The sequence below is a fragment of the Argopecten irradians genome, chromosome 3 (assembly GCF_041381155.1).
Source record: "Argopecten irradians isolate NY chromosome 3, Ai_NY, whole genome shotgun sequence".
Classification (NCBI taxonomy): domain Eukaryota; kingdom Metazoa; phylum Mollusca; class Bivalvia; order Pectinida; family Pectinidae; genus Argopecten; species Argopecten irradians.
Genome location: NC_091136.1, coordinates 37,324,133 through 37,350,241, shown reverse-complemented (window position 1 = coordinate 37,350,241; position 26,109 = coordinate 37,324,133). Strand labels below are relative to the sequence as shown.

At 36.5% G+C, this 26,109-nt stretch overlaps 3 protein-coding genes across 4 annotated transcripts; all 3 read right to left on the bottom strand.

Annotated features, from left to right (window-relative positions):
• Positions 1 to 416: 416 nt before the first annotated feature.
• LOC138319661 (uncharacterized PE-PGRS family protein PE_PGRS24-like) lies at positions 417 to 1,591 on the bottom strand. Its single transcript, XM_069262807.1, has 2 exons — positions 1,489 to 1,591; positions 417 to 1,453 (listed from the first exon to the last, which is right to left on the bottom strand). Exons 1-2 carry the CDS (start codon positions 1,589 to 1,591, stop codon positions 417 to 419), a joined length of 1,140 nt encoding a protein of 379 aa, XP_069118908.1.
• An 84-nt stretch (positions 1,592 to 1,675) lies between these two features.
• Positions 1,676 to 2,959, bottom strand: LOC138319660 (uncharacterized). The gene is made up of 2 exons (XM_069262806.1): positions 2,939 to 2,959; positions 1,676 to 2,527 (listed from the first exon to the last, which is right to left on the bottom strand). The coding sequence occupies exons 1-2, from the start codon at positions 2,957 to 2,959 to the stop codon at positions 1,676 to 1,678; spliced, it is 873 nt and encodes a 290-aa protein (XP_069118907.1).
• Positions 2,960 to 5,164: 2,205 nt separating this feature from the next.
• Positions 5,165 to 25,900, bottom strand: LOC138318458 (tetratricopeptide repeat protein 7B-like). Of its 2 annotated transcripts, XR_011207880.1 has the most exons (21): positions 25,744 to 25,900; positions 23,985 to 24,133; positions 23,269 to 23,437; positions 22,089 to 22,344; positions 20,903 to 20,981; positions 20,554 to 20,687; positions 20,115 to 20,178; positions 19,266 to 19,403; positions 18,764 to 18,847; positions 18,251 to 18,355; positions 17,747 to 17,922; positions 16,875 to 16,947; positions 16,467 to 16,627; positions 15,792 to 15,908; positions 15,077 to 15,189; positions 14,086 to 14,229; positions 12,030 to 12,127; positions 11,774 to 11,878; positions 10,265 to 10,356; positions 9,855 to 10,076; positions 5,165 to 6,079 (listed from the first exon to the last, which is right to left on the bottom strand). XR_011207880.1 is itself a non-coding variant. In XM_069260817.1 (20 exons), the coding sequence occupies exons 1-20, from the start codon at positions 25,862 to 25,864 to the stop codon at positions 9,944 to 9,946; spliced, it is 2,511 nt and encodes an 836-aa protein (XP_069116918.1). In that variant the 5' UTR covers positions 25,865 to 25,900; the 3' UTR covers positions 9,098 to 9,943. The 2 variants fall into 2 exon arrangements, 1 of the variants encoding a protein (XP_069116918.1); XM_069260817.1 differs by lacking the exon at positions 5,165 to 6,079 and having other exon boundaries at positions 9,098 to 10,076.
• Between the last annotated feature and the right edge of the window lie 209 nt (positions 25,901 to 26,109).

Here is a 26,109-nt window from a genome sequence, read left to right as displayed (position 1 = left end):
AGGATTTTTGTTTTTCAATGGGTTGTTGTTCATATGTGAACATGTCTTCCTATCTTTGACGGTGTACCTGAAAATTGTTTTGAACCAGCTCTGTTATCACTCGACAAGATATTTTCTCATATACCGTAGTATCCGTGCCAAGACCGACCATCTCCAGTGACATCTAACGATAGTATCCGTGCCAAGACCGCCATCTCCAGTGACATCTACCGTAGTATCCGTGCCAAGACCGCCATCTCCAGTGACATCTACCGTAGTATCCGTGCCAAGACCGCCATCTCCAGTGACATCTACCGTAGTATCCGTGCCAAGACCGCCATCTCCAGTGACATCTACCGTAGTATCCGTGCCAAGACCGCCATCTCCAGTGACATCTACCGTAGTATCCGTGCCAAGACCGCCATCTCCAGTGACATCTACCGTAGTGTCTGTGCTAAGACGCCATCTCCAGTGACATCTACCGTAGCATCCGTGACAAGACCGCCATCTCTAGTGACATTTACTGTAGTTTCCGTGCCAAGACCGCCATCTCCAGTGACATCTACCGTAGCATCCGTGCCAAGACCGCCATCTCCAGTGACATCTACCGTAGTATCCGTGCCAAGACCGCCATCTCCAGTGACATCTACCGTAGTATCCGTGCCAAGACCGCCATCTCCAGTGACATCTACCGTAGTATCCGTGCCAAGACCGACATCTCCAGTGACATCTGTCGTAGCATCCGTGCCAAGACCGCCATCTCCAGTGACATCTACCGTAGTATCCGTGCCAAGACCGCCATCTCCAGTGACATCTACCGTAGCATCCGTGCCAAGACCGCCATTTCCAGTGACATCTACCGTAGTATCCGTGCCAAGACCGCCATCTCCAGAGACATCTACCGTAGTATCCGTGCCAAGACCGACATCTCCAGTGACATCTGTCGTAGCATCCGTGCCAAGACCGACATCTCCAGTGACATCTACCGTAGTATCCGTGCCAAGACCGACATCTCCAGTGACATCTGTCGTAGCATCCGTGCCAAGACCGCCATCTCCAGTGACATCTACCGTAGTATCCGTGCCAAGACCGCCATCTCCAGTGACATCTACCGTAGCATCCTTGCCAAGACCGCCATCTCCAGTGACATCTACCGTAGTATCCGTGCCAAGACAGCCATTTCCAGTGACATCTACCGTAGTATCCGTGCCAAGACCGCCATCTCCAGAGACATCTACCGTAGTATCCGTGCCAAGACCGACATCTCCAGTGACATCTGTCGTAGCATCCGTGCCAAGACCGCCATCTCCAGTGACATCTACCGTAGTATCCGTGCCAAGACCGCCATCTCCAGTGACATCTATCGTAGTATCCGTGCCAAGACCGCCATCTCCAGTGACATCTACCGTAGTATCCGTGCCAAGACCGCCATCTCCAGTGACATCTTCCGTAGTATCCGTGCCAACACCGCCATCTCAGTGACATTTACCGTAGTATCCGTGCCAAGACCGCCATCTCCAGTGACATCTACCGTAGTATCCGTGCCAATACCGCCATCTCCAGTGACATCTACCATAGCATTCCGTGCCAAGACCGCTATCTCCAGTGACATCTACCGTAGTATCCGTGCCAAGACCGCCATCTCCAGTGACATCTACCGTAGTATCCGTGCCAAGACCGCCATCTCCTGTGACATCTACCGTAGTGTCTGTGCTAAGACGCCATCTCCAGTGACATCTACCGTAGCATCCGTGACAAGACCGCCATCTCCAGTGACAGTGACATCTACCGTAGTATCCGTGCCAAGACCGCCATCTCCAGTGACATCTACCGTAGTATCCGTGCCAAGACCGCCATCTCCAGTGACATCTACCGTAGTATCCGTGCCAAGACCGCCATCTCCAGTGACATCTACCATAGCATTCGTACCAAGAACGCCATCTCCAGTGACATCTACCGTAGTTTCCGTGCCAAGACCGCCATCTCCAGTGATATCTTCCGTAGTATCAGTGCCAAGACCGCCATCTCCAGTGACATCTACCATAGCATCCGTGCCAAGACCGCCATCTCCAGTGACATCTACCATAGCATCCGTGCCAAGACCGCCATCTCCAGTGACATCTACCGTAGTATCCGTGCCAAGACCGCCATCTCCAGTGACATCTACCGTAGTATCCGTGCCAAGACCGCCATCTCCAGTGACATCTACCGTAGTATCCGTGCCAAGACCGCCATCTCCAGTGACATCTACCGTAGTATCCGTGCCAAGACCGCCATCTCCAGTGACATCTACCGTAGTATCCGTGCCAAGACCGCCATCTCCAGTGACATCTACCGTAGTTTCCGTTTTCGTGGCAAGACCGCCATCTCCAGTGACATCTTCCGTAGTATCCGTGCCAAGACCGCCATCTCCAGTGACATCTACCATAGCATCCGTGCCAAGACCGCCATCTCCAGTGACATCTACCGTAGTATCCGTGCCAAGACCGCCATCTCCGGTGACATCTACCGTAGTATCCGTGCCAAGACCGCCATTTCCAGTGACATTCTATATAATTCCTTCTATGTCTCATGCATCGTTTTGTGCTAACCAACTTCTTTGTTCAATGTCATGCCATCATTAAACAAAACAATCATGTTCACTGTCTTTCATACAAGGCTGTTTAGACAATAGCATTGTACCTTTGAAAAGCCGACTTAATTTAGAATCTTATATTTTCTCATCCTTATCAGTCCCTTAACACCCCTTATACAATGAAGATGAGCGTTCGTTGCCGTAATTTGAGACTTTTGGTTTTGTCCCTTGCCTAAGATACGTTATAGTCTGTAAACATGAATTACTGCCCCTGTCTTTAACGTTCAGCAAAATGATAATGGGGCGAATGGTTTTCCTGTTTTCAGCATGATGTGGATAGGGTGTACATTTTGGTGCCCTGCGGGTAAGCCGTTAGAATTGTACCTTTTGTCCCGATTGCAGCATCTTTTCTTCCTAACTTGATTTCTTCTTTCTAACGTCTCCCTTATTACCGTCTCATTTTTGGTCTTGAGTTTTGTTCTCGGCCCTGTTAGGAAAGCACTGTGGTCTCTATCCTGGCCGAGACACACTATAGTACGTGGAGGTGTATGCTCCTGTATCGAGCGCAGCTTAAATGAAGTGTGACGACTGGTTTAGCACTTATTCGTAATTGGTGTGATTACAAGAATATGCCACAGTCTGCCAAACACATCATATACATGAGAGGTCGTTAAAATAAATATAATCAACAAACCAACTAAACAGTTAAAGACGTTCAGCTGTTCTTGTATATATAATGGATCTTTGTAATGTTCGTCTGTTGCTAATGATGATTCTACAATGTGATTTCTCTATTTAATATCAGTATCACTAATTTTCAGTGAAATATGCGACACACGTGCTACTATGCCAAGTCTTGAATCCAAAAACAGATTCATGAATATCCCCGTTCGTCTAGTTAACGAGATCACTTCTATGACATTGGAATTCGGTACATATTTGAGCGTTCCAGATTCAGGTATTATTTTGACTTCTTTGGAAACATTGTCACATAATAAATTGACCAATGTCATTAGGCCGGCTCCTCTAATCCGTAGCTATACATATCATATGCCTTATCATTGCATATCCAACTGAATAGTGTTAATAAACCCTGCATGTATGGCGATTCTGATCGTAAAAGGCGACTTAATTTAGGATATTATTTTCTCTCTTCTTCTTATCTAGAGTTCTTCTCCCTAACGAATCCCTTGACACCACCTCACTTTTGGCATTCAATTAAGCGCTCGTCCCTGTGAGACAGGCTCTGAGATCTGAACCCTGGTCAAGACACAAATGTGGTAGTTTCTCCTCTTGTTTAGTGATCAGCATAGGAGGATTGGACGACTGGTTAGCCTGTTATCAATAAAATGTGACCGGGTGGGGTATGTTTCTTTGTTTCTTTGGTAGCATACTTCAGTGATATAGCAAATGATCTTGACTGTTAATATAAAGTATTCAAAATAAACTCAACCAACGAGTGATGCCTGCTGCCGCTATTGCATGATCGCAAAAGGCACAACTGATATGGAGGCCGGTTAGCTCAGTCAGTTGGGATTTATATATGTTCTCTTCTTCGTAACCGACTTTTTTTCTTAATGTCTCAACTAACACGCCTTGAGTTAGCGCTCGTCCGTGAGGAAAACTCTGGATTCCGTAACCTTGCCAATTTGGAAAATATTGCTAAAAAAGTTGTCATGTACATGGACAAAACCGTGAAATTCCGGGGAAATTGTAATTGGCGTCAAATAGTTATATTTGATTCACAATATCTCAAAATGAAGCAAACCACTTCTTTACTACTATTACATTTTAAACTTTGGTATGTACTCCTATTTGCAAAAATCTATATTAGAAAAAGTTAGTCATCAAAAAAAGTTAGTATGATCGGACACATCGAAAACTTGTCATGCATCTACGTTAGGGTATATGATTCGTTTGTACTGTACATTAATTCGGTTATATAACTGACTGGATTTCGGCTGTGGAATATTGACATAATGTATTAGGTCATGTTTAAACTAGTGATTTGTATAGATATATATCACTTCTTAAGTGTACTTTGATATGAAGTAGATGAAGTGTTTGTATATATTGGGACTGAACTTAGGGAGTAGTATTGACTCACTTGTTGTGTAGCTTGGTCATTTTGACATTGCTATGCAAATGCCGATATAAATTATATCGCGCTAATGTTGCATATATGGAGGTATGCATACAATTACACATCTTCTATGTTATCATATCATATGAACTTTGTGAGTATGCTGTGAGTTTACTGCCATTATTTGCATGACATGGTCAAAAAGGATCAGATGTTTCTGCTTTTGTTAAGTCACTTCAATCCTATTATTGTCATGTTCATCCTCGATGCTCCAGGGGTTACTATAACTGACGTCATATCCACCCCTGGACTATCTAATAGTAAAACTGGAGATACTTGTGAGTATCGAAAAACATTTTTCGTCGACGACCGGGTGTTCAACAAGGTTCTCTCTTACTTCAATAGCTTTGTGTATTTCTGTAGTTTCAGTCAAGTTCTATGAACTTAAAAGCGTTTTTGAGAATTATACCAATTGAAAAAAATAGCACAATAGTAATGCTCGATTATGAAATCCGAGTCATGCACATCTTTCTTAGAATTTTATATTTTTGAAATACTTGAATAAAATCACAATACGTAGTCGGTGGTATTTTTAAATATGAATTTCTGGAGTTTGTAAAAGAATCATTCGCACATACATTTAGCTAAGTACTGTTGTAGCGGAAAAGATATGACTTCCTGACTTTTGCCATATTTGATCGGAATATTTTTGACAAGACATAATCGATGGTTGGTTGTACCTAATTTGGTTTCCCATACATTCATAGAGCCACCTTGAAGTAGCAGAAAAGTCGGTCAGAAAGTGATATATTTTTCGCTACAACAGTAGCTAACAATTTCTATACTTAATCAAACCGTTTCTTTACCATGTTCTGACTGTTTTCTCTATATACCACCAAATGTTTCTGCATGCGATGCATGCAACTTCTTTTGAGCAAGAATATAAGAATTGCAGGAGTTAATCAGAAACATATCTGTAGTTCTACAAATACTAAAATACAATTGCTAGGACTCGTGTGATACAAGACTATAATTTCTGTACACTTTTCGTGTGTTTTCAGAATAAATCTATATGCATCTGTGTACCCCCATTAGTGGAAGGTACCGTCGGTTCCAAAAGAAGAAATGAATCAAAATGCCTAAATCATATCGTTCAGAACTAGAGAAGGGCAACATATGAATGGAAAACGACACAATTTGACCTTTGGTCTTCTGCACGAAACAAGATCGTATCCACGCAGGAAGAGCTCGTCCTAGTCAACTGAACCAAGAAGGGGCAAATGTCACCCAGCAAGGAAAAATGAAAATATATGCAAATCCATCATGGGAATAATACACCTGGGCATTTCGACTCGATCCAAGGAGTGTCACAGATACATGTAGTCTACCCTCCATTCATTCAAATCTCGTCTGAACACAACCAGGAAACGACGCCCATCATGCTGCAATACAGGAACAAACAGAGTAACCATACCACTACAACCAGTATTAGAAGGAAATTCATCAGTAGAAGTCTCTGACCGATGGTATGAGTCAAAAGTGGTGAGTTCAAATTAATCTGTGTCAATCAAAATTCTATTAAAGTTCTTGCAGAATTCCCATTAATCCTTTACCACTGTATCAGATGTGAAAATTTACTTCACTGAATTGTCCAAAACAAAAGATTAAAAATTATAATAACAAGAGATCACAGAGGGATCTTTGCGCCCACCAAAGAATGGTCTTTGTATGACAATGGTAAGAGGGATCTTTCCCTGCTTTTCAAAGTTTTTCAAAAAAAATGAAAAAATTGAGACAGATCACTTCAGTATTTTCAGTTTTGGTTTGTTTAGTTTTACGTCCTATTAACAGCCAGGATCATGTAAGGACGTGCCAGGTTTGTTGGTGGAGGAAAGCCGGAGTACCCAGAGAAAAACCACCGGCCAGCGGTCAATACCTGGCAACTGCCCCACATGGGATTCGAACCCGCATCCCAGAGGTGGAGGGCTTGTGGAAATATGTCGGGAAGTCTTAAATTATTTTCAGAGAAATAGCGGTTACAAAATTCAACGATGAAATACAGGATGGCTGCCTGGCGGCCATCTTGTAGACCGATCGGTCCCAAAATGCAATATGCACAACTAGGGCCCTAGGGGAACCTACATAAGAAATTTGAGAATGATCCCTTCAGTGCTTTCTGAGAAATAGTAATAACAAACTTTACCTATCAAAATCCAAGATGGCTGCCTGGTGGCCATCTTGTTGATCGATCAGTCCCAAATCGCAATATGCACAACTAGGGTCCTAGGGCAACCCACATATGAAATAAGAGAATGATACCTTCAATACTTTCTGATAAATAGCGATAACAAGAATTGTTACAGACCACGGACCAAGGACGAAAAGCGATTTGAATTGGTAGGCTAAAAAGTAGGCAACAATATCACAATAAAAGACAAAAATAAGTACAAAAATCAGACAAAAACATCACAATTTATCACAAGTCTTTATGTATGATAAAATAACTAATAAATAACAGTTTATTTACATATCACAATAATATAGTAGAGACCTTTTGGTCCAAACCACATGAGAACCTTGTATTGCACAATCCTCTGAATGTTTGTTCAGGTCAAGGTAAAAAGAATCAACAAAACTCTACCATACACACATCTATATACTGTGATTCAGTGAATATCAAATAAAACTTCAGTTCCTTTTTTCATATTTTCAAAAAATACTTTTGGAATTTATATTTAACCATAACATTTAGTCTACATTAAAGTTGTATGGTCTATCACTTTCGCTTTGTTTGTCATAGTAAAAACTGTATAGGTGTTATACACATTTTTCTCCTTCTGTCCGAGATTTAAACTTTCTAATTTTACCACTTTTTAGAAAGTTGCAGCACTGGAAGTATTTTAATTATGAAAGTAAAAAAATCTTTTTAACATGTACACGTATGAAATAGACTCGAAAGATGCCGAATCATTCCGCACTCTTCCGAACATCGTCGCGACAATCTCCAGAAGTAACACGAGAGTTGTGAAACTAAGAGAAATGTCAACAACAAACATGTGGTCGACCTCAGCAGACTGGATCTACAAAGAAAATAATGCTCGCACATCACAATGTGTGAATTAGATGTTTCAAATACTCGCTCTGTGGACATATACAAGCATGTTAATCTGAAGGAAAACGTAAACAAACACATGTGCGCTTACGCTAGTTACCTGGATCACCACGTGCAGGACGTGTGGACGTCAGTCACGTGATACGATTCGGAATTCCGACAAAACCTGAAGGTACTGAACATGGAGGTGATTGAAGGCGTTTTATTTAAAACCAGGAATATATGATCCCTAGATTTCGGTTCTCTTATACGCTGACATATGATTTTGGGGAGCTAAATCATCAAGATACTTGTCCATGTTCAAATATCAAATGTTAAAACAACATATCCTTTCAGTGAAAATTACAAGAAATACAACTTTAACCACATTTTTTATATCAATTCCTGAAATTTAGTCACTATCTTTCAAAAATGAATTGACTTATTCACCCAAATAAATACATCCTAAACTGAATTTGCATCGTTCTTTTTTTAGCTTATTTGATTATCAAATTTTACTGGTAAGTAGCATGGCTGAAAGGAACTGGAAGAGTTTTGATTAAGCATGATTTGAAAAAATATTATTCACTTGACAAAAGATGACAACACAACATTTCAAATTGGTCCCAGAAATACTAACAAGTTACACATGTTCACATCAAAAATACCGCATACGCCACAACAATGATAAGGTTATATGATTGTTACAGGGTATTTCATGAAAGAAAAGCAATTTCTTCATAGTTATAAGTTCTTCCTTTTTTTAAAACGTTAACATATTTCAATCTTATATCACTGAGCAATTGAAGATGTTTCATAATTGAATAACAATATAAAAACAATCACTAATAGTAAAAATCCGAAATGGCTGCAAGATTAATAATTTAATCTATTAAAAAAAATAAGTAACAATTGTGGGCTTAACAAGCTAACCATTCAAGCAATGTTCAAACTTTCAGATGTTTCTTTGATTACATGTACCTATAATTTGTTGTTTTCTTTTAATCAAAATGAAATGCATTTCATTTCAGCATAATATTGACCAGAAATTTCAAAGGTTGAAATATTTACAAAATTTGCTTGCTCTTGAAAAAAGAATTTTCATTACATAATAAAAGGAACACATTTAATTTCAGATAGCTGCCCATTTTTTCCAAATATTGTTTAAATCAGTTACAAAATTCACCCTGTTGAAACAAATTGATATTCCAAATAAACAGAACCTACATTTAAAGAATTTGAAAAATAATTGATGTTGATGCTGAAGGAAGGAAGACAAATGCTGAATTGACTTATTCTAAAGCTGTTGTATGGCAATCAGTTGCTGCACCCTGAAATAAATAAGTTTGAAGTCTGCACACTGACTTCCTAAACTGAATTTGCATCGTTCTTTTTTTAGCTTATTTGATTATCAAATTTTACTGGTAAGTAGCATGGCTGAAAGGAACTGGAAGAGTTTTGATTAAGCATGATTTGAAAAAATATTATTCACTTGACAAAAGATGACAACACAACATTTCAAATTGGTCCCAGAAATACTAACAAGTTACACATGTTCACATCAAAAATACTGCATACGCCACAACAATGATCAGGTTATATGATTGTTACAGGGTATTTCATGAAAGAAAAGCAATTTCTTCTAGTTATAAGTTCTTCCTTTTTAAAACGTTAACATATTTCAATCTTATATCACTGAGCAATTGAAGATGTTTCATAATTGAATAACAATATAAAAACAATCACTAATAGTAAAAATCCGAAATGGCTGCAAGATTAATAATTTAATCTATTAAAAAAAATAAGTAACAATTGTGGGCTTAACAAGCTAACCATTCAAGCAATGTTCAAACTTTCAGATGTTTCTTTGATTACATGTACCTATAATTTGTTGTTTTCTTTTAATCAAAATGAAATGCATTTCATTTCAGCATAATATTGACCAGAAATTTCAAAGGTTGAAATATTTACAAAATTTGCTTGCACTGAAAAAAGAATTTTCATTACATAATAAAAGGAACACATTTAATTTCAGATAGCTGCCCATTTTTTCCAAATATTGTTTAAATCAGTTACAAAATTCACCCTGTTGAAACAAATTGATATTCCAAATAAACAGAACCTACATTTAAAGAATTTGAGTGTTCAGCTTTCAGAACACAAAAATGGCTGCCATAATTGATGTTGATGCTGAAGGAAGGAAGACAAATGCTGGTCACTGCATCAGGCGAGGGATAACAGTAAAAGGAACAGTTGGACTACTAGCTTCTAGTTCTAAAGCTGTTGTATGGCAATCAGTTGCTGCATCATCTTGACCGAGTGTCTCCAGAACTAAGCCAAGTAGATACCTAAAACATGAAAACATTGCGTATAAAATAGGCTGATAATGGAAATGGAATGAGGTGTCAGACCACTAGTCCTATACCTCTGGGTCACAAGTTTGAAGTCTGCACTGACTGCTGGTAGGTTACTTGTTACCAAGTTACATATGAATCAACATTGCTGGAATAAAATCCTCTGTGATAAGTACACTTACCAGGACTCGTGTGATACAGGGTCAGTGTTGACGGCGTCTCTCAGTACCTTCTCTGCCATCTTGTCATTCTCCAACTGGTGTAGGACCATACCCTGGAGTGTGAGTCAGTAATTAGCAGCAGTAGGGTGAATAAGGAATCAACAGGTGGGTGAATAAGAAATCAACAGGTTGGTGAATAAGGAATCAGCAGTAGGGAGAACAAGCAAATTCGTGGAATTTCCATCCCCCGCTTTCAAGACATACTGTAGGTAAACATTATTGAGGTTAGGTTTAACCTTGGTTGAAACATGAAAAAATAAACTGAAGTCTTATTCGGAAGTAAGACATCTAACTTTGTTACTAAGTTTGAAGAAAATCAGTTAATATTTATTACAGTAATTGTACAGAAGTTGCAGAAAATGACTTTTTTATTAAACCAAAGGGCCATAACTGTGCTAATTAAGATCTGCCAAAAGTGTCGATCGAACTTGGCTAAGCCCTTAAGGCATTTCACTTTGTTACCAAGTTTTAACAATATTAGTTTTAACATTTGTTAGTTATTACACAGAAACTGCAGGAAATGACATTTGTAGTAAATTAAAGGGCTGTAACTCTAAATAATAACATCCGCTGAAAGAGTTGATTAAACCTGGCCAGGCGCTTAAGGCTTTCAACCTTGTTACCAAGATTGAAGAAAATCGGTTAATATTTATTACAGTTATTGTACGGAAGTGGCAGAAACAGATTTTTTTTATTTAAGCAAAGGGCCATAACTCAGCGTATTAAGGTCCGTTGAGAGTCACGATCGAACTTGGCCGAGTCCTTTAGGCATTTATCCTTGTTACTATTTTGAAGAAAATTGGTTGACATTTGTTACACTTATTGAACGGAAATGGCAGGAAATGACGTTTTTAGTAATTCAAAGGGCCATAACTCCGCTAAATAAGGAATCAACAGTAGTGTGAATAAGGAATCAGCAGTAGGGAGAAAAAGAAATCAACAGTAGGGCGAATATGGAATCAACAGTAGGGAGAATATGGAATCAACAGTAGGGAGAATAAGGAATCAACAGTAGGGTGTGTAAGGAATCAACAGTCATAGCTACAAACACCACATACTATCTAATTGTATGCTTCTTAGCTTTCATGCAAAATTCAAATTCTGTTTCACAAATATTGTCAAAATTCAAATACAAGACGAAAAAACACATGTGATAATAATCCTCTGATTTAACATCTTTTGTTATTCAATTAATTCATTTTGATCACAGTAATATTAAAAAATCATAAATTGCTTTTCACAAACAGTACAATTATTATATCTTATTGTAACCATCTGTTGTATGTATCAGAAGACTAGAATATCTATATTTCATACATACTCCTGCCTGCCTGCCTAGTATGGAATCTGGATTGGTTGCCACAATGGAACTGGCATATGAAACACCATGTGCACTGTTTTCAAATGTCATGGCAGGGATTTAAACAAATGTTACAATTATGGACTCTACTGCACAAATCTTAAACTTACCAGATGCTGTAGAGACTTTGTGTGACCTGGATTGATGGAAATGGCGTCCTCGTAACAAAGTTTGGCTTCATTATACTTAAGTTTATGTTCCAGCACTCTGCCTTTCTGCAATACAGTATAACAAAATACAGTTAGTCGAGTGTTGTTCAACAGCAGTCATCATAAAATTATTACTCAGTTTTACAAGAAAAGTCTGGAAGATGGCAGCAAATCCCAGTGGTGTAATGGAGGTAGTAGCCACAGTTCTGATACTTACCATGAATGCCACCTGGTGAGAGAGAGGAAAGATTGCACTGGTCTCCACAACACAGGCTTCAGCTTCAGACATCTTATCAAGAGTTAGGTACAGTTCAGCTACAACACAGACATATCCATATATATAGTACACTTAGTATTATAACACATTCACCAGCAAATAGACTCTCCACATGGAGACTGTTAAATTTTACAGAATATTTTTAAAATTTTGAAAATTAGAGTAAAACATGGTGTATAGCGAACACACAACAAATTCATGGTTATAGCATTATACTTTTGATTTTGTATCAAAGTTTCAATGAGATCTTTATAATATGTGTCTAATGAATGATGTTTATAACAAAGTGATTTTGTTGGTCCCAACATACAGGTTCTTTTTGACCGTGTTCTACTGTAAATCACAAAACATCCCTCTCATTGACAAGAGCGCTAGATGTTTTGTAGGAAAATCATCACAACTGATTTAAATATCAAAATAGACCATCTGGACCTAGCATAACATTATTTCAAACTTTCTTTGGAAAAATCAAACACCAAACGGTTACCTGGTACTCTTATCAATGTGTATAGTTGGCTAAACCTCAAACAACATATCATCTGAACAATGGAAAACTCCAGGGGCGTAGGAAGCGGGGGGGCAGGGGGGGCAACTGCCCCCCCGTTCCCCAGGACGGGGGGGCAAACATGTCTTTTTGCCCCCCCATTTTCGCCGACTGAAATTTTCTAAAAATGCTTATTTGAAAGAAAAAAGGGTCCTCCTACACATTTTTCGTACTTCATTCTAGAAAATTTTCCGCTGCGCGGCGCATTTCCTAAAACGTTCAAGCACATAATGTCAAACCTTAAATAGTGAAAATTCAATACACACAAACTAGACTAAAAATGTCCATCAAGGGATTCTATGTGCTATTTAAAAAATGTCTCTTAAAAGATCAATTTGTTTATATGTCTTAGCGAGACAATTAATTCATTTTTTTTATGTTACACAACAATGTGCCGATGGTGTGAAGCCGGTATATTCAGATCGAGTAGGGTTGCATAATGTTATGACGACACAATTATCATTTCTAAATGCAGGTAGCTTTAAATCGAAAAATTACCATGTTAAGAACGCTTTATAATCATTAAACTTTATCGTAAAACTCATCTCAGCCATTCTAAATCGTAATTTTTTTCCCCGGGGGAGACCCCCGGACCCCCCTAACACCAAATTCTCACGCCTTTGGGCGCTCGCAAATTCATCAAAATGCATCGTAAAACTCATCTCAGCCATTCTAAATCGTAATTTTTTTCCCGGGGGAGACCCCCGGACCCCCCTAACACCAAATTCTCACGCCTTTGGGCGCTCGCAAATTCATCGAAATGCATTGTAAAACTCATCTCAGCCATTCTTATTCGTAATTTTTTCCCGGGGGAGACCCCCGGACCCCTCTAACACCAAATTCTCACGCCTTTGGGCGCTCGCAAATTCATCAAAATGCATCGTAAAAATCATCTAAGCCATTCTAAATCGTAATTTTTTCCCGGGGGAGACCCCCGGACCCCCCAAACACCAAAATCTCGCGCTGTCGGGCGATCGCAAAATCATCAAAATACATAAAACTAATCCCGGGGGTCACCGTCAGACCCTAATAAAACACCAAAATCTCGCGCCTTCGACGCTCACACGCTAATTCGGCCAATTTGCGTATTCGTTAATTTCCCACTGTCTATAAATGTGTACAAGGATTAAATTTAGTGATATATGAAAAATGAACATAAAGCATATATTATATGGTTGGGAGTTGAAATAATCTCCTCCTGTAGGTGTGGCGGGGGGGGGGGGGGTTACAAAATATTGAGGACCTTTGCCCCCCCATGACGTTTCATCTTCCTACGCCACTGAAACTCACAGCCCGGACAAAAATATATCAAGGAACCGATTCAATTATTGACTTTTAAGTAAACAGAATCTGGCAATCTGGGAAATTTGCAATCCACAGTTTGTTCAAAAATGTTCAGATTGTCGAGGGTCCACAGAACCAATATTGACCTCTATTTACCCCCTTACTTACCTAGGTGAAGCCAAATTTGGGCTTGGAGGAGCCAAGTCTGCTGAGAGCCTGGACGTGGCTGGAATGTACTATTTAAGGACGAGGCCACCTCAGACATTGTCTGTTCTACACGAGAGGCGGCTATAGACTCGGCTCTCAGTGAACCTGTAACATACGTTCATTCTTATTTATCTCCGCTGACCATTATTAATGTTTTAATACATATTAGTCCATTAATGTTATACATGTATATTGTTGTTTAAATACTGTCAAGATCAACATTTACATTCTCCTGTATTCTCCATTTTTTTAAGCAAATCAACATTCATTAAAGATGCTCCACCGCCGACAGAGCATAAATTATATTCATCATTTGAACAGTAATTGGTGTTTAAATGTGTATATATATATATATATGCCTAATTAACACAAAAAATAATATGAAATCATTTATTTCGCCTTTGATGCATGTGCAATCAGTACCTCATTCAATATAGGATATAGTGCCACGAATTATTTTCGGGATGCAATTAATCATTTTTCATATTTTTAACTTGAAGTAAAAATAGGAGCTCAAACTTTTCAATTGTGGTAATGGTGTAAAGTAAGTAACTTTTGTAACTGAAGAAAATTTCTAAATCGTCTGCTCCTGTTTTTAACTGGAAAAAAAACACGTTTGTCAGCAGTGGAGCATCTTTAAATCTTTATGAGAAATTCTACTGTTCTAAGTTGTGAGAGAAAATCTGGTGCAAGATATAGCAATGAATTAACTCTCCTATAACTTTAGGTGAAAATCTTTCAATGTAAAATTAGACCACTAATTTATTCTGTAAATAAAGGATATGACCATAATACATGTTTGTTTTACTGCTTACTAATTCATCCTTAAAGATAACATTTTGTAAGCTGTAATTGGTCAATAAACAAGCACAAAATTAGGACAACACATTATTCCATGTATGGACATGACCCCCTCTCCATATTTTCATTTACATGTACATGTGCTACATACCAGTATCTCTCTCATTTAGTTCTGTAAGCTGTAACTGGGCAAAACTTCTTCGGTCAAACTGTGTTCTGTCTGTAGCTGTGGGTCTTCGACTACTTCGGACATCGGTCACTGCCCTGTTAAAACATAGAGATTTTCACTGCTACTGTCAAACAATGAAAAGTAAAGTTATATTTGCCTTTCAACAAAAGAATCACAGTGTATAATATATACTTTTAAACACAATCATTTTACACCAGTGGCAGCAAAAAACAAACAGCATATAATCCAAACCATCAAAGGTGAGAGGAAATATCAAACAAAATAGATAACCATTTACTAAATGGTATATTTGAGGTTCATCTGGTGTTGCTGAACATGAACTTATAGCAGGACGTTGGTTCTTAAGAATTTCTCCTTCTGGAGTTTTTCTTTTTGTTCATTTAATATCCAGTAATTTGGATATATAATTCCAATCCATAGTTCATTGCATTACATAAAATAAGTGAAATATATTGATTAATCTAATTCTGTAAATTCCTTTATAGATTATAGTGATAGAATGCTGTAAATTCCTTTGATGAGTAACTGTGAATTCCTTTGATGAGTTACTGTTAAATGTGAATTCCTTTGATGAGTTACTGTTAAATTTGAATTCCTTTGATGAGTTATTGTGAATTCCTTTGATGAGTTACTGTGAATTCCTTTGATTTTTTCACTCCTTGAAGTATGTACTCACTCCTCAGTATCCACCTCGTACAGTTCCTTCCACAGCTGTAGCATATGTTTACATGTAGCCAGTGCCTGTTCTGGACCATATAGTATCTCTTCAAGTCTAGACTTTGTCAACATCAAACTAGAAACATATAATTTCATTTAGGAGCTAGAATAAAACATCAAACTTCATAAAGTATGTGTCTGATATATCAACATCAAACCAAAAACAAAATTTTATAGAGCTAGAAAATGATAACGTTATACATGCTTAAAGATGAAATTTCATTGTCTACCTGTACAAATATTTTATATAATGGTTCAAAAGAACCTATTCATCTTTGTTGTTTCAGAAGTTCTATCTATTTACACCCAAAATCGCCTTTAAGAAAGGTCATTAGAGAACTGAACCATTGAGTCAAAGAAACTGATTCCATTTTTACCTAAACATGCTTCAGACAAACTGTATACCATGTAGTCATCCAAACCAATAAAACCATGTTTTAAAGTTCCTATTTCACATAACAACACTTGTGTGCAACTTTCAAAGATCAGCTCTTCATCAAACTGAGGATTTCTTTATAATCCTACTCCACAATAAAATCAATTTCTAACTATTTTCTTAAGCACTTATCAACAATACTGGTCAGAATCTTACATGTTTACTTAAGATTTTCTAGAATAATAATTAGAGGTTTACCTGAGATTTTCTGGATATTCGTCTAATGCTGCATTCAGTAGAGCGATGGCCTCGTCAAACTGTTTCTGTGCTGTCAGTAACAGCACCAGCAGATGTAGAGAGTGGATATGGTCATTCCTGTAACGTAGTGCCAGTCTCACATTCTTTATAGCATCATTTATCTGCAAAATAGAAAAATATCTTGTATTGTAGTCTAATACTTCATTGTAATAAAAAGTCACAAAGAGGAACTGCATGCATATTCCTGGCAATCTATCTATTATTTTATAGAAAGAAATTTTATTTTTTATATCCTATTACATGTCATATCCTTTAAATAAGAACATTATAGATTGCAGCCTCATCAGTATAACAAAACATGACTGTGTTCATTTATTTCATGAGTGTTTTGTAAGAAGTACTACAAACCTGTCGATGTATAGCAAGCTGTAGTGACAGGTGGAACAACGCCAAGTAGTCACTCGGGTCGTACATATGTGCTCTAACAAACAACAATACAATGTCAGTCACATGATATTATCAATCGCAATGGCCAACAGATGACTACGTACCAGGTATCTGGTATGCTTATTTGTTCAATCAATGATTATTTTCACTTCAATAATTTCTATGAGGATGTCCCTCCTCACATGTGAAAGTCAAATTATGTGTAAATATCTCCATTAATGCTATAGAAAAAACATACATGTATATGAAGTTATTTACAATGTTCCTATCAGCTTCCTTTAGTTAGTCAATTCAAGGATTTATAAGTGAGAAGGATTCCTCACTGTCCCTTTACACTACTAAACACCCGCAATACTCCTATGAACCGGGAATAAAAATCATTTTTCTCAATAAATACTTGTCTTATCGAGCAAAAAAAAACACCATTGCAAAACTTAATAAATTTCATGATGTCTAGTCATTGGTTTAAGGACAGAAAATTTAGAAAAATTGTCTTAAATTTTCATTAAAAAAATATGACAGCTCATGAAATGACAGCCTGCTTCAGAAAGTAAAATGGTTAGCCTTGCACCTGCAAGCTAAATCAAAGGTTGCACCGGCGGATATCAGAGGAAAATCAGCTGCCGCCCAACGTCAACGTCAGTGCACAAACACAAAAGCGCTTGCGCTGTATTCTTCCAAAACCCCGAGTAACAAATCCTTCTCACTTATAAATCCTTGGTCAATATTTGCATCAGAGATATATATATATATATATATATTTTTAGTGTTAGAAGCATCTCAAACTTGCTTTCCCTCATCCTCCTGTCCCATATTTCTGTGAAGGTACTTACCTATTGAAGGCGGCCAGGGCCTTTTTGTTGTATTCTTGTCTGTCCACCTGTAGTCTCATCTCCATAGCAGATAGACTGTAGCCAATGCCGAGGGACACATGGACTCTGGCACAGAGAGGATGATCATCGGCCAGGCACTGTAGGGCTTGTTCTGACAGACGTATACCCTCCATATACTACAGGAAGGCAATAAACAAAGTTTTAAAGTTTAGAAACATGAACATTAACTATACACATTATCTGACAACAGAACAAAAACATAAAGTCAAAAGTAATATATTTTCACTTCATATTTTGATGGACATTATACATATATTAAGATCCAGGTTAATCTAGTATTTAAGCACTATTTACACCAGAAAATGTGGAATAAGATGATAGCTGTAAGTGTTGTTCAATTAGCAAAATAAAGAAAAATGTGAAATAAAAGAAATACAGAAAATCTCAAATCACAGTTTTAAGATATTCCTGGGGTGTAGAACTAATACATCTAATGCTTCATACCTGGTGTAGGTACTCGTAACACAGCTTGGCCCCCTGAAGTAGGACTGTACAATTCTGTGGTTTGAGGCGAGAACATTCCTTCAGCACCAAAAGAGCACGAGTGTACTGAAACAGAAAATATATCATGCTTCAGCAATATTTTTTAGTACTGAATAAAATAATCAAGACACTATATGTATTGTAAGGAAATTCACAGTAACACAGTAAGTGATAGCTTTATTTTTTTCAAAATCATCTCCCTTGTATTGATTGAGTTTCATCTTGTTTTGCTTGAATTGTTTTTATAATTACCTCCCGTTTATTTATACCTGTTCATTTTATGTAAAATAAAAATGAGAATTAATATCAACAACTAAATACAAATATCAATCGAGCAGAATCTCTTTTCTTCTGTCTAATTAAATGACAATGAAGCAGCTTGTCTTATTAAACTACTGATGTGCCTTTTCAATATTTTGTTATCTACTCTGCCTTTGATATTAACATTTCTTTTCTTTGAATCATACAACCTACTTTTCCAGCACAGATTAAGGAGTTAGCAAATTGGTGCCAAATATGAAACTCTTCAAAAGAAAACCGCATTGCCCGCTCAAATGACTGCAAAAAAAAATAATATTATTATTTATTCATACATTTACTATCACAAACATTTCTAGAGTTCAATGATGGAAAGTTTTGTTTTAAAAATGTCATTTCATTATCAAAAGATTTTGTACTAAAAAAGCCAAGTCTGGTCATTCATAAAATCTTGAGAAATTCAACATTTACTTTGTTCATACATTATGTTAATTTCACCATTAACTTAACACTCGTTGTTTTTTTTTACCATTAACTTAACACTCGTTTTAACACTTTTTGATTTCAAGTTATAGCAATAAAAAAAGTTCTTTAAGTGTCATAGGTTTTAATTTTATCAGAATTTTACAGACGCTTTCAAAACAACCAAAGGTTAACATTATAATCAGGACATTACTGAGAATGACTAAAACATATCACATAAAGAACTTTAGAATACCTCTGACAACTTATTGAACTGTGCACGTTTGACAAGAGCCACAGCTAGCAGATCAAACACCACTGTGGTATTCATAAAGCTATGAAGACGTGCTTCATCATGTTCCTCTGTCCGGTTTAGTACAGCCTCTCTTGTGGCCTATGCAAACAAAAAATCAAATTACTGGTACTCTTATTTACTGCAGGACAAGTATTGACCTGTATGGTAGCGCAACAAAGTAAAACTGGATCTCTATATGTCACACAACAAAGTAAAACTGGATCTCTATATGTCACACAACAAAGTAAAACTTGATCTCTATATGTCACACAACAAAGTAAAACTGGATCTCTATATGTCACACAACAAAGTAAAACTGGATCTCTATATGTCACACAACAAAGTAAAACTGGATCTATATGTTTTGGCAGTGATTTTACATCACGTTGACCCTTCTTATAGAAACGATTTTTCTGAATCATAAAATTATAATTTTTTAAAGAAGAAATAAGGATTGATTTTACAAATGTAAGATCTAGAGTATTATTTGTATGCCCTATCCATTATATAATAATATATAATAATGATAATGGGTTTGAGCTTGGTAGTACACTTCGGTATGAGAGCATAAAGACTGTTTTCAATTTTCATATTTTTTTGTTGTTTTAAATTTAATTTTGATCAATTAACTTTTTTTTTTTACTTTTAACCAGCAATTTGCAGTATATCTATTAATGTGACACTTCTTTGTATGGTGTCCTTTATGTTACCATGTGAAATAAAAACGAATTTCTTTCGTGTACCCGACACATTTTGTAATTAGTTAATGGACAAAAACAATAATGAAGTTATAACTATTGTGTGACTTACAATTGCTTCAGCTATAAGGAGTAATAGCAACGCCTCTTCATTCTCATCACGGGGCATGAATTGTCTGATAAACCAATCAAATTACATGATTTCAGGTACAAAACAAAATCAATGAGCTTATGGTATCTCAGAGCATAAATGTCTATACTCATATTGAACCGTCAATGTATGGATTTGTGAAATTATAATAAGATTAATTAAATAGCATAAAAATTTATTACCTGGTACCCGTAATCAATTATTTTCTAATTAAAATGTGTTTGCTTACCATTTATTGCCATCAACAGCTATCAAAGGTTATCTAGGGACATGTACAGTTATTGAAATGATTTTTTTTTTTAAATATAACAATGCTTTTCATTAAGAGCTTGAAAAGGATACAGTAAACCAATAACAATTTGTTGGTCTTCCAGCAAAATTGTGAAAGAATATTACATACCTGTCCCCCGAGTATTTCCTTGGTTGTAGTGAGTGTGTTGGTAGAGAAGTAGGTTTTGTGGCTGGCCCGATGGGGATGTAGGAATTCTCACACATACCACGCAGTAACACCTCCGCTAGTTGTCGGGCCAGGGTCTGTACACATTATAGAAAATTTAATCAATGTTTGATCAATTCAAGATGAAAATTGATGTTCAATATGTTACATTTTATTACGGAGACCATATTTAATGCTTTTATCTTTGCAAGGTACACTTGAGATACTTTACTAAACAGTGATTTTATGGTTAAATTAATAAACTTTAAATCCCTAGAAGTAATATCTCCGTCAAGGAAATCTGAAACTGTACCTGCCGTAGTCCTTGTGTAAAGCGGGATTCTACCACTCTCAAAAGATCTCGAAATCTGTTGACTCCTTTGTCAAGATTCCTGTTGATAAACAAACCAATGTGTTGACAACAAGTCAAATTTTCCAGCTAAAGGGAGCTAAATCCTACAGTATTATTCCTACCAAAAGCTTACTTGATTTGACCTCTCTTAATAATTCTAGATACAGTATAACTTGTCTAAACTGGACCCTGTATAAACCGGAAACTTGTCTATACCGATTAATTTGTTTGGTTCCGGCAAATTTCTTAATAAACCATAGTACCCAAAACCTGCATAATCCGGAACCTGTCTACTCTGAAAACCCGAACTGTCTAGGTAATGTACTATACCTTTCTTTGTAAAATTAACTTGGGCAAACCGGCAACAATGTTTTCACAACATGTGACAATCAAAACAAACACTTGATTCACACCTCGCCCTACCGTCTGATGATGAGGCGCCTAAGGGGAATTTACCTGTACGGGTATACTAAGGGCTAGATAGTGACAACTTTTCATTCGACGGTTTTGTTGCATATACATTGTATTTGTGAATACTTTTCACAGTAAATTCTAATAATAAAACATACACATAACTTCAGAGAGTTCATATGAATGATCATGTGATACGCCTTCTCCGAAGAGATCGCGAAAAGAATTGAACTTAGAAAAAAAGATGGATTTGATTAAACTATCGGAGACATTTCCAAAACCTACATAAAGGGAATTAGCCAAACTTTTTGGCATAGGAGTATCAACCGTGTCGGATATTTTAAAGAAAAAAGATAAAATCAAAAAACAATTTGGTAATAACATATCCGACAAACGGATCGTTGTCATTTCACTGATTTTCTACCATGTATATATATGTGAGAATAAATGTTTAAGCTGTAATAAAACTTTCTCTTCTGACGATTTTCATGTGGCAATATTGTGATAAGGTTCTATCCTCTATAAACCGGACACCTTTATAAACCGAACAAATAAACTGGTCCCGTACACATCCGGTTTAGACAAGTTATACTGTATATCGTTTGATATCTCGATATGTAGCTCATCTGCTTCTGGAAGCTCTTCCATCTATGAGCTAAAAGATCTTTTTTCTGAGAAGAGTGCAAATCGAGCTGGCTTCAGGAAAGATATTACAAACAAAGACCTATAAACTGACCCTCGTTTGATGTAGAGTATGGGTGACTGTTGTAAGGCTGTCTCCAGTATCATTCCGAGGCTATCCTCCTGTGGATTTGACGGTGTTGGCGAGGGGCTGACTCCAGAGCTACTAGAACTTCCTGTCCGATCCCTCTCCTGGAGGTACAGTAATGCCAGGTCCCCTGACTTCTCATAGCAACTGATGATCTTTTCCTCCTGCTCAGCGACTCTAAACTTACTGGTGGAGCTTGGTCCAATCTTCTCTATACACATGCCTGGAATGAATATGGTACATGTGTTAACATACATGACAAATAAATCATGGTTTAAAAGAATATGCCCTACATGGTAAAATATGTTTATGTTATGTATACATGTGTACTATATTTTGTAAGTCTATTTATAATATGTCTGGAAACATTCCAATTAAATATTTTATTGTAACTTTTATTATATTATATTTTATTATATTAATTATGAAAATATATTTCATGCAGATAATTATCTTACAAGTTATCTTTAAATGTAAAAGAAAAACTTTATTCTAAGGCCAAATTTTTTTATGTCTGTTGAGGGTTACATTGGCAAAAAAAATAGGGTCGGTAGGTCAGGAGTATTTTTTTTTTTAGCATCTTTCACTCTAAAATAATGACCAGAACCGGAGTCTGAGATCGAAATCCCGACTTTTAATTTTTTTTCGTAGAAAAGTGGAGACAAAAATTAGGGTCGGTCGGGTAACCCTAAACAAACATTTTTTTTTTTTTTGCATAATCTGTAACCTGTAGCGATGCTCCAGTGGTAGAAATAGGGATTGATTTTAGCTGGACCAAAAGGCTTGTCCAAAAGAAAATTTACTGATCCTTCTGTGATTTAAGTGGCTCTGATATTTAGGACCTGGATCGGCAGGATCAAATATCAACAAGCTCGACGGACCAGCTCATCAAATTACCAATTGGCCCTTCATTAAATTTAATAGCCCCAGGCTGGCTGGCTTGCAGTTATTTCTACCCCTGGTGCTCCTATATATTCAATACCTACACAGGATCTAGGAGGGTATTCGAAGACAAGACAAATGCAGCTGGAGATATAATGGATACAGTACATAAATCAGTATAAATGTTAATATACATTTATAACTCTTTGATCTGTAACAGGCATTCTTTCAATATAATTTGTTGAGCACAGTTTTGTTAACTTACCTTTGATTGCAAATGATTCAGCAACTATTTGCAGCTGGCGGGTGGTGGCAAAATCTTTGGTGGCTAAATTGTCCAAATTAGCAGTCTCATCAAATATTTCAAGGGCAGCCTCATATTGACCCTGGCTGTAGCTTATTTTCGCAAGTAATAGGTTGGCATCCAGACTCAGCTGATAATATCAATAAGAACAATTTTTATTAATTATTAATCATTTCAATCTCAAAAATTTGCCAAAATCTACTATAACAATAACCTTTCTTCTCAAAATATAACAGGCAGGATAAAGGGACACTAAAATAAAAGTGACAGACAAGGTGCAGTTATACAGGTATACTAGCTCAGAACAACATATGAAGATTTAATGATTTAACAAGCACTATTCCTAATATTATCAAAACTCGGACAATTTCATCTCATTTGATAATATATACCTTGTACATGTGCAAGTTTTAAAAGCTATTGAGCATTGATATATTTGATTTCATATGATCATGACATTATGGAAAATAAAATTAATTACTCATGTACTTGTTTGTACAGCTAAACAAAACTTCATATTTAATAAAAAAAAAATGGCTATAATACCTCAAAGCAACAAACTTTTTAACAGATATATGATTTCATAAGATGTAGATTTATCTCATAGAGTGCACTGCAGTTTTCAACATCAAGCAGCAATTCTTATAAATTACAACAGATCAAATATAGCATCACACCTTGTTTTTTACCCTAGCTACCAGCTTTAGTTGTTTTTCAGCATCTGCTAGATGGGCCCTTGCTAAACTGGTGTTTTTCTCTAGTGGGGGATTTTCTTTAAGGTACTCCTCTAAATGACTTTCTGCTAGAGTAAACTGTTCATAATAATCTGAAAGCCAAACCATTGAAATATAAATAGATTTTAAAAAAAAATGTATAATCATTATATGTACCCTGTGTTTAAAATGTAGTACATATGTAGTACTAGAATATTATATATCATTTTGTACCAACATCAACACACATTTTATAAGCTATACATAATTTATAATGAATATAGAGAACAGTCTGCCAATATATGGTGGTTTCAAGATCCAAAAACGATGTGGGTAAGGTACAATTTGCTATTGATTAGTCCCACCTTCCGGTGATTATGACATCATTATTTGACGTTAATTTTGTGACATCATAATCACCGGAAGGTAGGACTAATCGACAGTAATTTGTACTTTAACCACATAGTTTTGGAATCTATAAACCCTCATATTAAAACAGAAAAAGTCATTTGTTGTATTACGAGGTACAATGCATGTACTACAAACAATACATAATGCAATGTACAAAAGCTGTACTAGTTAACATCAATTCAGCTGTGGTCATGTATCATATGTTGATGTAATCTAACTTTATGATACAATGTATTTGGTGCTATGTCCACCTTAATAAATGGAAGTATACTGATAATGATAGGCTTCATCGAAAAATTGCATGAACTTTATTTGATTCAAAAGTGTACATAAATTGAAAACAGGGAGCATACAGTGTACCAAGTTTTAGGCCCTGCTAAATCTGTACATAGATGTATACTACTGTATTAGCCGTAAAAATATTTGTTACAATAGGGGGCACTTATTAATGAACCAAAATGTAAGTTGTGGATGAAAAAGGTCAATCATATTTTAAATCTTAAAAGACTTTCTGTACTCATGGTACATTAATCTGTTACATTAAACATGCATATGCCTTTTATCATTTGAGAGGCATTATCATGTCATGATTCGCATGTAAAATACTGGCAAGTTCATGTAATATAGGATACGATGTTGATGTAAGAGGCATCACATGTTGTAAAACATTGTTAAATCCATGAGATGGAGGAGACTCCCAACTCCAGGAAAAGGGGATTCTGGAGGGGTGATTATAGTGGAAGGGGGGAGGGGCTAATTACGGCAAATACAGTATATGGTTTTCTTGCTACTGTTTTAGTGGAAAAGTTTCACCTTCTGACTAACTTTTTAAAAAGTGATGTCTTTACCACTACAACAGTGGCTAATGGTTTCCTTATTTCTAGATTTGATAGACATAACCCTTTGGAGTACTGATCACTCGCATTTCCCTTGAGTTCAGTTATATCAGTAGAGTTGTGGGTCAGTTAGTATTGAGTAAGTAGTTTAATTCCAGTTGGCTACACACTAACATAACTCCTGCTACATCTACAGTTTGGGGGCAACATAAATTCCAGATAAACAGATCAAGACTCATCTGCAGATTATACGTCCTTGAAAAGTTAGAAAGGAATGCCTTTCGAATTTGCCAAAATAAAAACAACATAACATTAAGTGGTTCCGTCTGATGGTCACATCACGATGATCATAACAATATTGAAATTTGTTCTTCAATTATTTTCACCAAAGTTTGTAAGGAAAAATAACCTAACAGTTGATTTGACCGATGAAATTGTATATCCTCGCTGCTTAATGCAGTGATATATGATCTCACCTAATTCAGAGGATTTGCTAGATAATTGTCGAGCCAAATCACTGGCTTTCATCCAGCAAGACTCATTTCTGTATCTTTCAATTTCTGATTCCAATCTCATAAACTTTGTTTTGGCAGTCATCTTTAACCGGTGTTATGACTTCAAGTAGGGTAAAGTCTTGAGAACCTCGAAAGACTCTATCACAACCAATCAAAAAGTCCGAAGTGTACTGAAATATCATTCCGGAAATATACCGGTAGCCTTAAACAAAAAATTTACTATTTCAAAATTCTAAAATATATTTATTTTATTGGATTTTAACACACCATGCATTATTTTTGTACAATGTAGTAACAAAATAATTTATTGTTTTGACGATAATCGTG